The sequence below is a fragment of the Rhagoletis pomonella genome, unplaced genomic scaffold, assembly GCF_013731165.1.
Source record: "Rhagoletis pomonella isolate Grant_MI unplaced genomic scaffold, Rhpom_1.0 Rhpom_scaffold_00003, whole genome shotgun sequence".
Taxonomy (NCBI): Eukaryota; Metazoa; Arthropoda; class Insecta; order Diptera; family Tephritidae; genus Rhagoletis; species Rhagoletis pomonella.
The window spans coordinates 47020771-47036623 of NW_023458557.1; the positions used below are offsets into that span (position 1 = coordinate 47020771).

The 15853-nt window shown below is 38.7% G+C and overlaps 1 protein-coding gene across 1 annotated transcript; it reads left to right on the forward strand.

Annotated features, from left to right (window-relative positions):
- The first annotated feature begins 4896 nt into the window (after window positions 1-4896).
- On the forward strand, window positions 4897-9846 carry LOC118736261. The gene is made up of 2 exons (XM_036466355.1): window positions 4897-7792; window positions 9533-9846. The coding sequence occupies exons 1-2, from the start codon at window positions 4897-4899 to the stop codon at window positions 9844-9846; spliced, it is 3210 nt and encodes a 1069-aa protein (XP_036322248.1).
- The last annotated feature ends 6007 nt before the right edge of the window (window positions 9847-15853 follow it).

Below are 15853 nucleotides of genomic sequence, written 5' to 3' on the forward strand. Positions count from 1 at the left end.
TATTGTGAACTTGTGCTTCTATCCATATCTTCTCGAACCGGTGGCGGTGCGTATGTTGAATCATCGGGATCTTGGTATGTTGGCATTGATGACATAGACGTTGCTCCTTGCTCTTCAGTTTCCATCACAAATGCATCCATTGTTAGTCTTCTCTGATTATGTTGATCGTGCATGAACTCTTTGAGGCGTTCGGGAACCCAGCCGCATGCACATGGAGCTGCCTTCAAATCGCATTTACATGATCCAATGTAAAATATTGTTTCCAGAGATTTTACATACTCTGTAAATTGTTGCGTGTTGTTTCTTCTCTTGATTTGCTCTTGATACTTGTCAAGCAATTTATTTAATTTATTAAATACATTTTTTTTCAGCATTATTTCCATACCAAGTTTTTCCCAAATTCCAATCAACTTATCTTGTACTTGAATAGTGAATGATTTATGGGAAAACTTTTTTTGTTCTGTTTTAGCACGTTCGCTTAAGTAAAAATAATATCTCAAGATATCCAGATGGGTTGGTAAATTAAGATCAGTTAAATCAGTAGACACACCAAAAACAGTAACATCATGCTTGGGTATATGACTCATTGGGTTTTCGATAGTTGTTGATGTAGTTGCTTCATCTTGCGGTGTAGAGGATGGTGGATTCATTGTAAACTTTTTGATTTGGAATGGTCACTTCACTTATTATTTTTTTTGAAATATTTTTTTATCTGAAATTAGCACTTCACACTTTGAGTTCTTCACAACGACTTAATGCATTCACAAAAACTGTTGCGTTATATATGGTCTACGAGACGAGGTAATAAGAATGAAATGGTAATTTCAATTCTACCTGCTGTGTCTTGTGGTGGCTTAAAAAAAACAACACAAGCAATTTTACGATCTGCAATTGTGTCACAGTGATAACTTCATTGTTTAAAAGGGTTGCGGTGCATTCCAGTGATACCTTAATTGTTAAAATGGTTGCAAAAAACGCGCATTTCTTAAGAAGGTGCCTTAAAATACCCACAAAAAGGGTTGTAAAAAAACTACACAAGTAAGTTTACGACATGCAGATGTGTCTTAAAAAACGCACACAAGCAATTTTCCGATTTGCAATTGTGTCACAGTGATACCTTCATTTTTTAAAACGGTTGAATAAAAAACCCACACAACTATGTTTACGACATGCAAATGCATCACAGTGATGCCTTGGTTTTAAAAGGGTTGTAAAAACGCTAATTTCTACAATTTTTTTTAATTTCTTTTGTATTACTAAGTTAAATTCATTTTTATACCCGAGCGCACTTGTGCACAAGGGTATTATAACTTTGTTCACTAACGGTTGTTTGTAACAGGCAAAACGAATCGAGATAGATATAGACAAATGTATACAAAAATGATCAGAATGAAAAGAGAAATCGATTAAGCGGTGACTGTCTGTCCGTCCGTCTGTGCACACGATAACTCGAGTAAAAATTGAGATATCTTAATGAAACTGGTACGTGAACTTCTTTTGGGTGTAGGACGGATGGTATTGAAAATGGGCGAAATCGGACAATAACCACGCCTACCTCCCATATAACGGTAAATACGAAAACGATATTTTAGTAACTACTGAAGATTATTCACTCAGAATTGATATTTAGAATGAGTTTTAGACGAAAAATAACAATATTTTAAAATTTTGGCAAATGGGCGTAGCCACGCCCACTTATGGTTACATGTGTATATCTTGGTAACCGCTGCACAAATTTCTTCCAAACTTGGCACAGTTATTGGTCCTGGTACAGCATACCAAATGGCCGAAACTTTTTAAAATCGGACAATAACCACGCCCATATTCCATATAACGGTAATTTCGAGAAATACAAAATCTTCGATAAATCAGTAAATATCAAAGCTAATTTATTCAAAATTGATGGTTGCAACAATTCTTTACCAAGAAATACGTTTATGATAAAATTTTGGAAAATGGGCGTGGCACCGCCCACTTGTGATTACATATATGTATCTCGCTAACCGTTCTAGCAATTTGTACCAAACTCGGTATGGTTATTGTGCTTGCCACATAAAAGCAAACCGTTGAAAATTGTTGAAGTCGGTCTTAAATTACGGCCGCTTTTCAAATAACAATAAATTTCAGAAATGCTTGAAATTTCAATATGTCGAAATTTAAGGACGCTAATTTACTTAAAATGTATACACCCCGGCTTATCATGTAGCGGTAGCTTTCGGCAAGGTGGAAAACATATCTTTAATACTTGCGCCGGGTATTTAATGTTCGGCTCCGCCCGAACTTAGACTTTCTTACTTGTTTCATTTACATATGTTCTGACTAAATAAATTTCTAAAGAGAAAAATAAACTCCAAAAAGAAAAAACATAGGCATTTCGCTGATTTTTTCATGTAAAGTGCAAAACCGGCGATTTTTTGAAATGTTTGTATGGTGAACCCCCACGGGGGTGTGCCACTGGCATCGGTGGGTCGGGCCTCCAAAGTTAGTGGGGGTGATACATTTGGACTCGATTGGAGCACTCTAAATGGGTCAAAGTGGGATTTTTCAAAATTTGCCCTTACCCAAAAGTTCGACCCAAATTGGGGGACATCAGAATTCGTTTTAGAGGTATGGTTCCTTCGGCAAAGTTTCTTATTTTGATCCCTAGAATTTGATTTTCACAGAGCAATGGGCGATTTTTTTGCCTCCCCACAAATCGACCCGGCCTAATACATATATATAGTAGTTTGGCTGGAACTGCTCGGGGAAACTCCTTTCATGAGAATTTTAAATATTAAAGGTTGTTTGATGCGAGTACAAAAGTACACATAGTACCGAAGAGAGAGGTTGCCATGTTTAATTTTTAGGTACATTTGTCTACTTTTAGGTAAAATTTTATTCGGCAAATAAGTACAATTTGAAAATTTAGTTCGTGTTCATATTGCGAAAATGTATTTTATGACGTCAGAAAATAGGTGAATGCTGTCAAATCGACGAAGGGTTAGCGCTCCGCTGATGGTGCCAACTATATTTTCTACATCGTGGCTTTGGTATCAATATATATAAAATAATAGCCGTTTTCGTTCTTCGGAGTTAACTCAAAAACTACTGCATAGATTTCAGTCAAATTTTCAGAGGTCATACCTTGCATATATGGTCCTATTACAGGCTACCAGAAAACTTGCTAGGTGACGCTGGGGTCGAGTTATTTATAAAAGTCGTATTTATGAACCGATTTCACTGAAAATTAAACTGTGTACTACCTTCACTATGAGAAATACATATCGCTAGCTTGGAAAGAAAAGTTGCTAAGTCCCATTTATAAAATTTTACAGGAGAGGAAAAAATGTTCCTATAGCCATTTTCTTTAACTATTTCGCAAGTCTTTGAATCAAACATTTTGCGCGTTTAAAGCAAAGAAAAACTCCATAGGAATCAGAAGGTTTCGATATTTATTAAAAGATGTCGTATTATTTTGGCCTTATCGGATTTGCGGTGCTTCTTTTGGACTTAGCAAATTTTCCGTTTATTGCTTATGAAGAGGAAAAAATAAAACAAGTACCTTTATAATTTTCGAAACGATGCGTATTCAATTTCTCTAGCCTCCTATATCAAAATATGAGTTTTCATAAAAAGTGGACTTAGCAACTTTTCACTCTAAGCTAGCGATATGCGAAATATAGACCCGCTAGGTGGGGCCGGAGTCGAGTTATTTATAAAAATCTTATTTATTTACCGATTTCTTTTCAGTTCAAAAAGTAAGTTACCAGCATGATGAAAAATACGTTTACCAAAAATAGATCTGCTAGGTGGCGCGGGAGTCGAGTTATTTATAAAAGCCATATTTATGAACCGATTTCGTTCAAATTCAAAGTATAAGCTACCTGCATGATGAAAAAAGCATTTGAGAAAAACGAACCCGATAAAAGTCCTATTTATGAACCGATTTTGTTAATGCAAATTCGAAACGTTTATTACTTTCATCGTGTTTTTTGTTTTATTCGAAACATACTTATATGTACATGCATACATAAAATGATAGCCCTTATCGTTGTTCGGACTAAGCTCAAAAACCAGTCAAATTGTCGGAGGTTATACCTTGCATATATGGTCCTTGTTGGATCACCGCAGTTCTACTTTTAGTTTATAAGTCAAACGCTTTAATATGAATCCAAGTTTAATCGTTAACTCAAAGCTACCCTAATATTTCTATGAAATTGTAAAGCTTACTTGAATTGTACTACGCCCATGGAGGCTGGAAAGACTTGCAACTGTATTGGAACTCGAACTCCGAATCTATGTACACATTAAATGGAAAATAAAAAGAGAACGAGTTAAAATTAGAGCAGCTTCGCAAACAGACGTGTCTTTTCGTTAGTTTTGTCTAGATTATTTTTCACTCGTTTGTCGTGCCCACGATTTAGTAATCTTGCAATTTACGCAAGTCGGTAAGAAAACCCTTTTATCGAACATTTTGGCGCCCAACGTGGGGCTCGATAAAATAAATAGATAAAATTAAATTCGCATTAAATTCGTCGATTCGCAATTCCCCGGATTCATCTTGTCGCGCAATACGTACGTTCTGTCTTGCTGCTAACGTCGCTGCTATAGTCGATTCTCTTGTTGCTGCCGACGTCATCTTTCACCTTGCGTAGTCGTCAAGGGCACTTTTTGCCAACAGCGGCGTAATTGTCTACACCTACACTTCGAGTCATCTTTAACTACTTCGTATGGTCGAAGGCATCACTCAAGCCATCGCTCTTCGTTAAGTTGGCATAACTACATATCTCAATAAAATTTAGCACAACGCTTAGCAAAGACTTCCACCGTTTGAACTTAATTTGCTTACATATTTGCACCCTCACACCCAGCTGTCATCTTCGTTTGTTGACAGCTGTTACGTTAAACGCTGTCAAAATGAACTTGACGGAATTACAGCAGCATCGTGCAAATACAAAGCGAAATATCAGCCGCATTAAAAGTGTAATCGATGCAAATGGTCGTGGCGATGGTCGAACATTATCTTCTGCGGAACTAAAGTGTCGATTTGGAATAGCCGAATCATATTTTAAGCAGATTCTGTCATATCAAACACAAATTGAAGCGCTGGACCCTGATGACAATTCTCGTGGCGATCTGGAAGAATTGTATATAGGAATTAAGCTTGAAATTGAATCACAATTGGGTGAAGAAGTAAACACTTCAACTTTACAGTCAACACTGTCAGTTTCACAGCCGCATCCGCACAAATTGCCAGCTCTTAAACTGCCCTCATTCAGTGGCAAATATTCAGAATACAACAACTTCATTACTTCCTTCAAGCAAATGATAGATCGGGAAATGGTTTTATCTAACGTAGAAAAATTTAATCATTTGTTGAACTGTTTTCAGGGTCCAGCACTCGACACCGTCAAGGCGTTTCAAGTTAGCAACGAGAATTATCCTAAGGCGCTCGAACGACTGAAGTCGCGCTATGACCACCCCACTTTGATATTCATGGAAAACATCACGTCACTCTTTGAGCTTCCGGCAGCAGCTAAACAAGGTAGCCAGTTAAGACATCTTGTAGACACAGCATCGGCGCTGTACAGCGCACTTTCTTCCTTGGGTTCAGACCGCGACATAGCCAACGCAATGCTGATACATCTTGTGATTGGAAAGGCAGATGAAGACACTCAACGAAAATGGAAGGAGTCGCTCGATTTTACGAGCTTGCCGACATGGAAAGATTGTGCCAAACTACTCGAAAGGCGCTGCCAATATTTTGAGTCCATAGATTCCAGCGGCAATCAAGATACATCACACTCGTCGTCACAGAAGTTTGAGCAATCCAAATCATCGCGAAAGGCAAATCAACAGCATCGCCACGCCTTTTCTATCACAAGTTCCCAGCGTAATTGTGTTCTATGTTCCAGCAACGAACACGTCATCAAAGATTGCTCTCGTTATAAATCGCTAGATGTTGGCTCGCGCTTCGAAAATGTAAAGAAACTTGGATTGTGCAACAACTGCCTTGCTCCAGGGCATTTCCTTTCAAAATGCCCGTCGACTTTCAAATGCAAATCATGTTCAGCTCGCCATCATTCGTCGCTATGTAGAAAATCTGAAGTGAGTTCAACGACATCGCGCGACGCTAGTGCGATTGTACATACTCATTTGGGTAATTCGTCCTTCGAGCAAGTAATTCTTGCAACCGCAATCGTATTAGTGCGAGATGCTGCAGGCAATTACCAACTTGGTAGAGCATTACTTGATTCGTGCTCACAAGTAAATTTTATAACTGACAGTTTTTCGCAACGTCTACGCCTGCAAAGGAAGAAGCAACGCGTGGAAATTTTAAGCATCGGCAATTCACCAACAACCATAAGGCATAAGGCTATAGCTACCATCAAATCACGTCATTCAGATTTTGAGTTGCCACTTGAGTTTTTCGTAACGCCACACATTTCACATCAACCAGTGCCTGACATAGACGTTTCATCCTGGAACTTGCCAGCGAATATAAATCTGGCCGACGAACATTTTCACAAATCGCAGGGAGTTGATTTGCTATTAGGAACTGATTGCTTCTTCAACGTCCTATCCATCGGGCAAATTAAGTTAAAGGAATCACTGCCAATCTTGCAGAAGACTTTGTTGGGGTGGATCGTTGCTGGCAAATACAATTCACCAACAGTTATCGCAGCATCCATTTCACCCTCACTCACGTCGTCGCTAGCTACTTCATGCAGCGTATCGGATACTTCGCTTACCAATGGTCCAGCATCTATCAACGTAGCACCGTGTTTGTTATCTTGTGAGGAAATAATACAGCAGCAATTGGAGCGATTGTGGCAAATCGACAATACGACTATCAATGCATCGCCACTCACCGATGAACAGGCTGCTTGTGAAGCATTTTTTGTGAAGACCGTGGATCGTGATGCTACGGGTCGAGTCATAGTGCAATTGCCCTTTAAGAACGATGTCGCTGTTCTGGGTACATCGTATGGTACTGCGCTTAGACGATTAATTTCGCTCGAACGTCGCCTTCAATCGCAACCGGAAGTTAAGTCACAATATGTAGATTTTATGCAAGAATATGAGGCATTGGGCCACATGACGAAACTTGAAAACGTTGACTTGTCAAGCCCACATTTCTACATGCCTCACCACTGCGTACTTCGGCCCACCAGTACCACAACAAAGCTACGTGTTGTCTTCGACGCGTCGTGTCGCACATCTACCCAAAAATCGCTAAACGACATACTTCAAGTGGGAGCTACCATCCAAAATGATCTTTTCATTTTGCTACTTCGCTTTCGTCTACATCGCTATGCACTGACTGCTGATGTAGTAAAAATGTACAGGCAAGTGCTAGTGCAGCCAGCTCATCGCCGCTTCCAGTTAATTTTGTGGAGGTCTTCACCGATGGAGGAACTGCGCTCTTTCCAACTAAACACCGTTACCTATGGCACGTCTGCTGCACCATTTTTGGAAGTGCGTACGCTCAAGTACTTAGCCGACCAGTACGGAACTCAGTATCCTCTTGGTGCACAAATTATCAACTCTTCTTTCTACGTCGATGATTTGCTCAGTGGTGCAGACTCATTTCGTGAACTCTCGCAAATCAAAAGGGAGGTAACCGAAATTCTTAGCAAGGGTGGCTTTGACTTAGCGAAGTGGCACTCGAATTACCAAAGCCTTACGAACAATGAGGAGGAAAAGTACATGAGTTTCGACAATTCAAACACAACTAGCACACTAGGACTAACATGGAACCAAACACAAGACATGTTCCAGTTTTCGTTTAAGCCCAAGAAGCCGTTTAATGGTAAGGTGACAAAAAGAACAATTTTATCTCTCGCTTCGTCGTTATTCGACCCGCTCGGTCTTTTGTCTCCACTCACAATCAAGGCCAAAATAATGTTGCAAGAGTTGTGGCTATTAAAATTGAATTGGGATGAATCGGTGCCACAAAACCTACATACGGCATGGCACAATCTCATCACCGATTTTGTTTCGTTGCCATCGATTAGCGTGCCAAGATATTGCGTCACACAACCCAGGGCTTCAGTACAAATACATGGATTTTGCGATTCGTCCAACCGCGCATATGGTTGTTGCTTGTACCTTCGTTCTACGGATCATGCCAATCGCACAACTGTGAGATTGTTGACAGCCAAGTCGCGGGTCACATCGATAAAAAAGCGATCGTTGCCGCAGTTGGAACTGTGTGGTGCTCACCTACTCGCAAAGGTATTTCAACAAATACAATCTTCCATGAGCAAGTACTACGGACATACATTTTTTTGGTGCGATTCGTCAATTGTGCTGCATTGGTTACGTTCGCATTCAGCTACACTCTCGACGTTTGTTGGCAACAGGGCAGCGGAAATTCAAGAACTCACCAAAGGCTGTACTTGGAGATACGTACCTACACAAGATAACCCTGCAGATATCGTGACTAGGGGATGCACAGTCCAGGAACTTCACGACTCAATCTGGTACACGGGGCCATCATTTTTGTTGTTGCCAGAGGACCAGTGGCCATGCAAACCAGTGCATAACCAGTTGGATATGGCAGAAGTTGAAAGGGAAAAACGCAAATCTGCATTCTGCATTGTCGCCCATTCAAACATGCTTGATGTCATCGAAAAATTTAGATCGCACATTTATTCACTTCGAGTGGTATCTTGGATCTTTCGATTTTATTACAAAATCAACACCAAACTCAACAGACCCTTCGAGTCGGCCTCGTTAACTCCACAGGAGCTTCAGCATGCTCTCTGGTGCATCGTGTGTTTAATCCAACGCCATTATTTTAGCGCCGAGATTGATCGTGTCAAGACGAATCGCGAGCCTCGAGGACCTTTGAAGTATTTGAACCCATTTATCTCTTCTACTGAAGGGTTCATGCTACTGAAGGTTGGCGGACGCTTGAAAAATGCTGACCTCGTAGAAGAACAAAAACATCCTGTGTTTCTGCCTTCGAAGAGTCAGTTCGTCGAAAATTATGTTCGTCATTTATATCGCACAAACTACCACGCTGGTCCGAAAACGCTTATTGCTCTTATCCGTCGCCGATTTTGGATAATCAATGCAAGAAATCTCGCTCGCCGCATTGTCAATGGTTGCATCCACTGTGTACGCTACCGTCCACGGCTTCTTGGGCAAATGATGGGTAATTTGCCTGTTGAGCGACTAACTCCGAGCAGACCTTTTTCACGAGTTGCAGTTGATTATTGCGGCCCAATTAATACATACCTTCGGATCAGAGGAAAGGTACCTTACAAGACCTATGTCGCCATTTTTATATGCTTATCAAGCAAAGCCGTACACATCGAAGCTTTTTCGGATCTTTCGACCGAAGCATTCGTCGCTGCTCTAAAGCGTTTCATCGGTCGCAGGGGCTTGCCCAGCGACATCTTTTGCGACAACGCTACAAATTTTGTGGGAGCGAAGTCCAAATTAGCTGCCCTTAAAGACTTCTTATTTGATTCAAAAACGCAAACCGAAATAGTAAGTTTTTGTTCACAAGAATTTGTTAACTTTCGTTTTATACCCCCCAGAGCACCACACTTCGGCGGCCTATGGGAGGCTGCGGTGAAGGCAGCCAAAGGTCACTTAGAACGAACACTTTCTGGTGCTCGCTTAACGTTTGAGGAGATGTCAACGGCATTAATTGAAATCGAGGCCATTTTGAATTCTCGGCCCATTGCCCCACTATCCACAGATCCAAGTGACTGCGAAGCGTTGACTCCGGGGCACCTGCTGATTGGGTGTTCGCTAAAGGCACTCAGAATCGTACAAGCAGATCGATCACCTAAACCATTGGCATCGAATCACAGCCGTGAAGCAACACTTTTGGCAGCGCTGGTCACATGACTATTTAAATGAATTGCAGTGTCGCACCAAGTGGACCAAGGGCAAGACGAATATCGCAAGTGGATCGCTCGTTATAATACACGAAGACCACGTTCCGCCACAAAAATGGGTTATGGGCAGGATTTCGAATTGCATTCCAGGAAAGGATGGGCTAATTCGCGTCGTTGACATAAAAACAACAAAAGGAACTATCCGACGCCCTATTCACAAAATCGCACTGTTGCCTGCTTGAAAGTGACACTTTCAAGGAGGGCGGGATGTTGGATCACCGTAGTTCTACTTTTAGTTTATAAGTCAAACGCTTTAATATGAATCCAAGTTTAATCGTTAACTCAAAGCTACCCTAATATTTCTATGAAATTGTAAAGCTTACTTGAATTGTACTACGGCCATGGAGGCTGGAAAGACTTGCAACTGTATTGGAACTCGAACTCCGAATCTATGTACACATTAAATGGAAAATAAAAAGAGAACGAGTTAAAATTAGAGCAGCTTCGCAAACAGACGTGTCTTTTCGTTAGTTTTGTCTAGATTATTTTTCACTCGTTTGTCGTGCCCACGATTTAGTAATCTTGCAATTTACGCAAGTCGGTAAGAAAACCCTTTTATCGAACAGTCCTATTATAGCCTACTAGAAAACACGCTGGTGGCGCTGGAGCAGAGTTACTTATAAAAGTCTTATTTATTAATCGATTTCGTTCGAATTCGTAAAGTGAGCTACCTGTATGATGAATAATTCGTTTCCAAAAAATGAACCCGTTATATTTTATAAAATCTGATTCAAAATCATAATGCGTATTTACTTCATGACAAGCAGTGGTTTTGCAGAAAAGGGACCTAATGGATTGCGCTGCCGCTGAAATATATAGAAACCCGCACGGGGTTTGGTCTGCTTTGGCCCTATATTCATCATACATAGATGAATTTACCTTTCATATGACCACAACATTGTGCAAGCGCACATTTGCCTGACGCCCTCATACACTCTAAATGCGATCTTGCACCTATCTCCGATTGACGAAATTGCTCGGCAAATTGATAAGGAAAGATTCGACCACATCCGTAAAAAAAGGAACCCGGTAGGTATATCAATGGCTTCATTGAAACGATATTTAAGAGATCACACGACTCATTTAGTCAATGTACGGGAAAACTTTTCATCCTGTGGGGGGGGGGGGGGGGGGGGGGGGGCGAGTATTCTTGACCCTCCTATAACTGAAAACGTTCATATGTGCTCTTTAGTTTCCTTATAAGGACTTTTATTGGCTTACATGGTTTAGGGACCAATGTTGAAGTTGCTAGATCATAGAAGAATATTACGTACGCTTGGCAGAGATCTCACAGGTACAAATAAGACCAACTGTAAAACTCATGACATCGAAAGGGATTAGTATTCCATGTGCTATCACAGCGCCACTATTCTTGGCCTATGTGTGAGGAGGATTCTGCTCTTTATTCGTTTCAATTTAAACTAGAAATGTTTACTTTACAGACCGATTTTGCTTTCAAACGCTATTTTTGTATTGGCCAACGCAAAAGATCTTAGGCACCGGGAAGCAAGCGGGCATTGGGTAGTAAATACATATATACATACATACAACAAGCGTTGACAACAATTCGAGATAGAAAACTAACTCTAGGCGAGAGGTAACTATTGTCTACCGTGTACACAGCTTGTAGAGTACGTGATAGATAAAAGTTGAGATTTCTCTATTTGGTCTCTAGCTAGAGTGAATATCTCCTAGAGTTGCTCTACCGTGTAAACTTAATTGAGAGAGGAGATTTTTATTTCAGTGAAACTCTCGACCAGCGTTGCCGTTTTGGTCCAATTGGACCAAAATTGGTAGCTTCACTCTCCTTTGGTAGTTTGGTTGGTTTGATGAAGCTTTTGGTAGGCAAAAATGTTTTGAAAATTCAATCGAACTTGGCATTAAAATTTGTTCTCTTTGCGTTTACATGTTGAAAACATTGCCTTCACTTTGCTCACACGAATAATTTTTTTTTTGTTTTTCCTAAATTTTACTAAGCACATAATTTTCTAGAAATAAAAACTCCCTTCCCAAAGCTATGATCTATCATCTGTTGAAATTGAACGAAAAATTGCCTATCGTCTTGAAAGAAAAATTGGTGATAGGCAATTTTCAAAGTGTGAGTTTATTGGTAGAAAAAGGGTGAGTGTATGCAAATTGAAACAAGATTTGGAATTTTGTTTTATTGAAATGCATAAAATGTCTGATTTTGTTTTTTTAAACATTAAAAATGTTTGATATGAATTGAATTAACCTCAAAGGTAATCACATTTTTACAAAAGGTTTTTTACGCAATACGTTAATTCTTTTGTTTAAAAGCCCGAAGCATGAATGGTTAACCAGCACTGTAAACAATATTATACTGCCAATTCGTGTAGCTAAAAACCCTGTACATCCAAGAAATCTCGCTTTAATAACAACAAAGAAGAAGAAATAAGAACAAAGATTTGGTAGTTTGGAACCTGATTTGGTAGGCGTTTGTTACAAATTACCATTAATTAGGTACAAACAAATAAAGATATCATAGAAAACTTCTTCAAAGCAACAATAAATGTTAAAAATAAATAACTAAATTCTACAAAAGAATTCCAGGCTCTTCCTGAATGTGTGGCCACTTTTTTAATTTAAGCCTTAAAATTGATTTAATATTTTTCTGATTTTTATACCCGAGCGCCCTGCACCGACCTGGCTACGACCATGCTTACAACTTTTCACTATCACACTTAACTTTGCTTACTAAGTGGTGTTTGCCACGACATGAATGGCAAAGTATAGGGCGTAGAATAATAACTTTCGCACAGGTTTTTTGAAAAATAAAAGGGTTATTTATAGATTTTGCGAAACAATCATTTTTTTGTTAACTTTGTAAATATTTTACTTTAATTTTATTAATTAGTTTTAAAATTTTCATCCTTATTTGCATCTGCCAGCTTTGGAAGATAAGTACACGTTTTTTAAGGTGTATTTTTTCTTTGACTTTGTATTTATAAAAAAAGAAAAAACTGTATAGGGTTGGTCGAATGAATGGCCTCCTAGTTACCAGTTCCGAGTCTTTTCGTTTGCAGAGTATGAGGCCTTATGTTGAACAAAAGACGGAGTATAAAGGAGCCAAATGGGGGAAATTAGCCTATCGTTACAGAAGATATGTAATAACGTAACCGACGAAGGCTTGCGTTCAGCTTGCGCTTTTCTCTCAAAGTGTTTACCGCTGGTAAACTCAAAAGAAGGTTAAAATTTAAAAACGAATCAATAAAATTTAAATAAAATTTGTGGATAATTAACAATAGAGTAGTTTTTTTCGCAAAATATAGAAATACCACTTTTATTAAAAAAAAAACCTGTGCAACAGTTATTTATTTACACCCTGCACATGATAAAATATTAGTAGCTGGAAAAGGGAATACAAAAGATGTACAAAACTGGGAAAGGAGTACATTTCCAGATATTTTTTTTTGGGTGTACAAGTGAGTACATTGCAATCAAAAGGAGTACATTTACTCCCAAAAGCAGTACGTCTGGGAACCCTAGTACTTGGCCAAGTATAAATCTATGATTACGCGTCTTTCTTCGTCGTCAACTAAGTTACACGTCTTTCTTCGCCGAAGTTTTTCTTAAGCGCCTTTTTTCGTAAAATTTTTTGTATGTGTCTTTTTTGGCCTTCGAAACACTAGCGCGCCCTTATTCGTGTCTAGTGACGATATGCACTAGTTTATAACAAGATAATTTCATTGTACCATTATGTTGAAAGTTTCGTAGAAAATATTTAAATGTGCAAAGAAACAAGTGTTAGGTCACCGACAATTTTAAAAAATGTTTTAAAGGTAATTTTATTTGTTGGTATGGGATTTCATTTCTATTGCACAATTTTATTTGTTTTAAGGTTTTCGGCATATATGTATGTATTTTACGGAGTTTTTTTAGTAAAATTTATATTATTTCCGTCTATTTGTGAAGTTTGGTTTATTTAAGTTTAAACACAATATCATTGTGTTTTGAATAAGTAAAAATCTTGTTGGGAAGTAGATCTTACAAATCCCCATTGGTATTAAAGCCCATATTTGAACCTAGTTCCTCTAAAAGAAGGTATTTTGTTCCTTGAATAACGATTTTGTTGTTCGCACGGTGTGAATGGCAACATTTTACCGCTGGAATCTCCAATATCTTCGGTCGAAATGAGCGAAAAATTTGCCAACTTAATGCGCAAAGAACTTTTCTCATTCTTGATATTCATTTTTCCCATAGTGAAACGATTTTTTTTTGTTTTCCAAAGCTGTATGCTTTTTACTTTAAACCAACGATCCTTTTCGCCAAAGACAGCGTGGTCAAAGTTGTGGTAGGCATCTGGATCAACTATATTGGAGTTTCTTTCATCATTGAAAATAGGGTTTTTCAATTCTTCCTACAAAATTTGTAATCTTTGTAAAATGCTAAAAACGCATTTTCGTACCATAGAGTGGGCTGTGGTTTAGCGATATATTTCTTCACCCTAAGTCCCAAACCTGTGTTTATAATTTGTTTTGAACTTTTACTTGTGACAGAGATATTCAAATAAATTTAAATTTTTACGGTAAATCATGCTGTTCCTAGTAGCTAACCTTTAGATATGTCATTTGCACCACTCTTTTGGGGTTGTATAGGGCCACCAAGCTTATTATTTCTGTAGTCGTCGGGATTTTCTTATTATATTCTGCTCTCCGATTACTTTAGCAGTTAACTAACTAATACTTACGCCACAAAAATTCATTCCTGTTATATTTCTGGGCTCCTCTTCAGATAGTTCAATGCCACGGGATATTATAGGGAAAATAATAAAACGATTTTTATTAAGAAAAAAGCTTTTATATGTTTAAGTTTTTACCACACAGTCATTGGTCTAGATTTCTGTTGAAAATCTTTGACACTGGAGCATGCGGAAACTGAATATTGTCACGATCCAGAAAAGAAAGGTCGCGCCATTCGCGGACCGCTAACCCTCTCTTCGTCGATTTGACAGCATCCACCTAATCGCTGACGTCATAAAATACTTTTGTTTACATTCCCTGTTGCCAACTTCATGCTTTTCGCACCAATTTAGTGGGTTTGGTGCTTGGCGCGTTTTTGGTGCTTTTGTTTTTAGTTTGAAGACACCAAATTAGAAAATCTTAAAAAAAAAATGGAAGCAAAATTTATAGCAATTGTAAGTGTGGTAAGCAACTTTACAAAAATTTAAACAAAATCATGGCACAGTGACAATCATAAGCGACAACAAAATATGTGGCAGCACCTTCAATTATGCCAGAATAAATCAACCGTCATGCAAGAAACATTCATTTTTATTAATTTGAATCGGCATCCTTACAATAAAATTATGTATGCATATAAAGTCTATAAAATACTCCAATAAAAATTTGGTGCTTTTTCAAATTCAAAACTTGGCAATACTGCCTTTTGTCCGATGCTTCCTCTTTTTCTTGTCGAGTTCGTCTTGCTCTCTCATTCTGGTATTTATTGACGTCACGGCCGGTTGCTCTCAGCTCGATTGGCGCAATCTTGTATTCTATCATTCTTGAAATATTGTAGCCTGTAGCAGCAGTGTTGCCAGAACTTTTTGGACGAACCGGCTAAATTGGCAAATAAAACCGGCTAAAAACGGCTAAAATGTTTCAACTAAATTTCACATGTTTTATTTACATAAATCACGAGTAAAAAGACTATTTCTTGGAGAGAAAAAAATTCGAGCCGGAAAAAATTTTGCCAGCAAGAATTTGCAATTAGGAAAAACACATGACTGTGGCACATGGTTGGATTTTTTGACGACGATAATTTGAATAAACAAGTTCGTTAAATTTAAAAATTTACAAACTGGAGCGATTTTAAAATGAACAAGTAAGAAAGTCTAAGTTCGGGCGGAGCCGAACATTAAATACCCGGCGCAAGTATTAAAGATATGTTTTCCACCTTGCCGAAAGCTACCGCTACATGATAAGCCGGGGTGTATA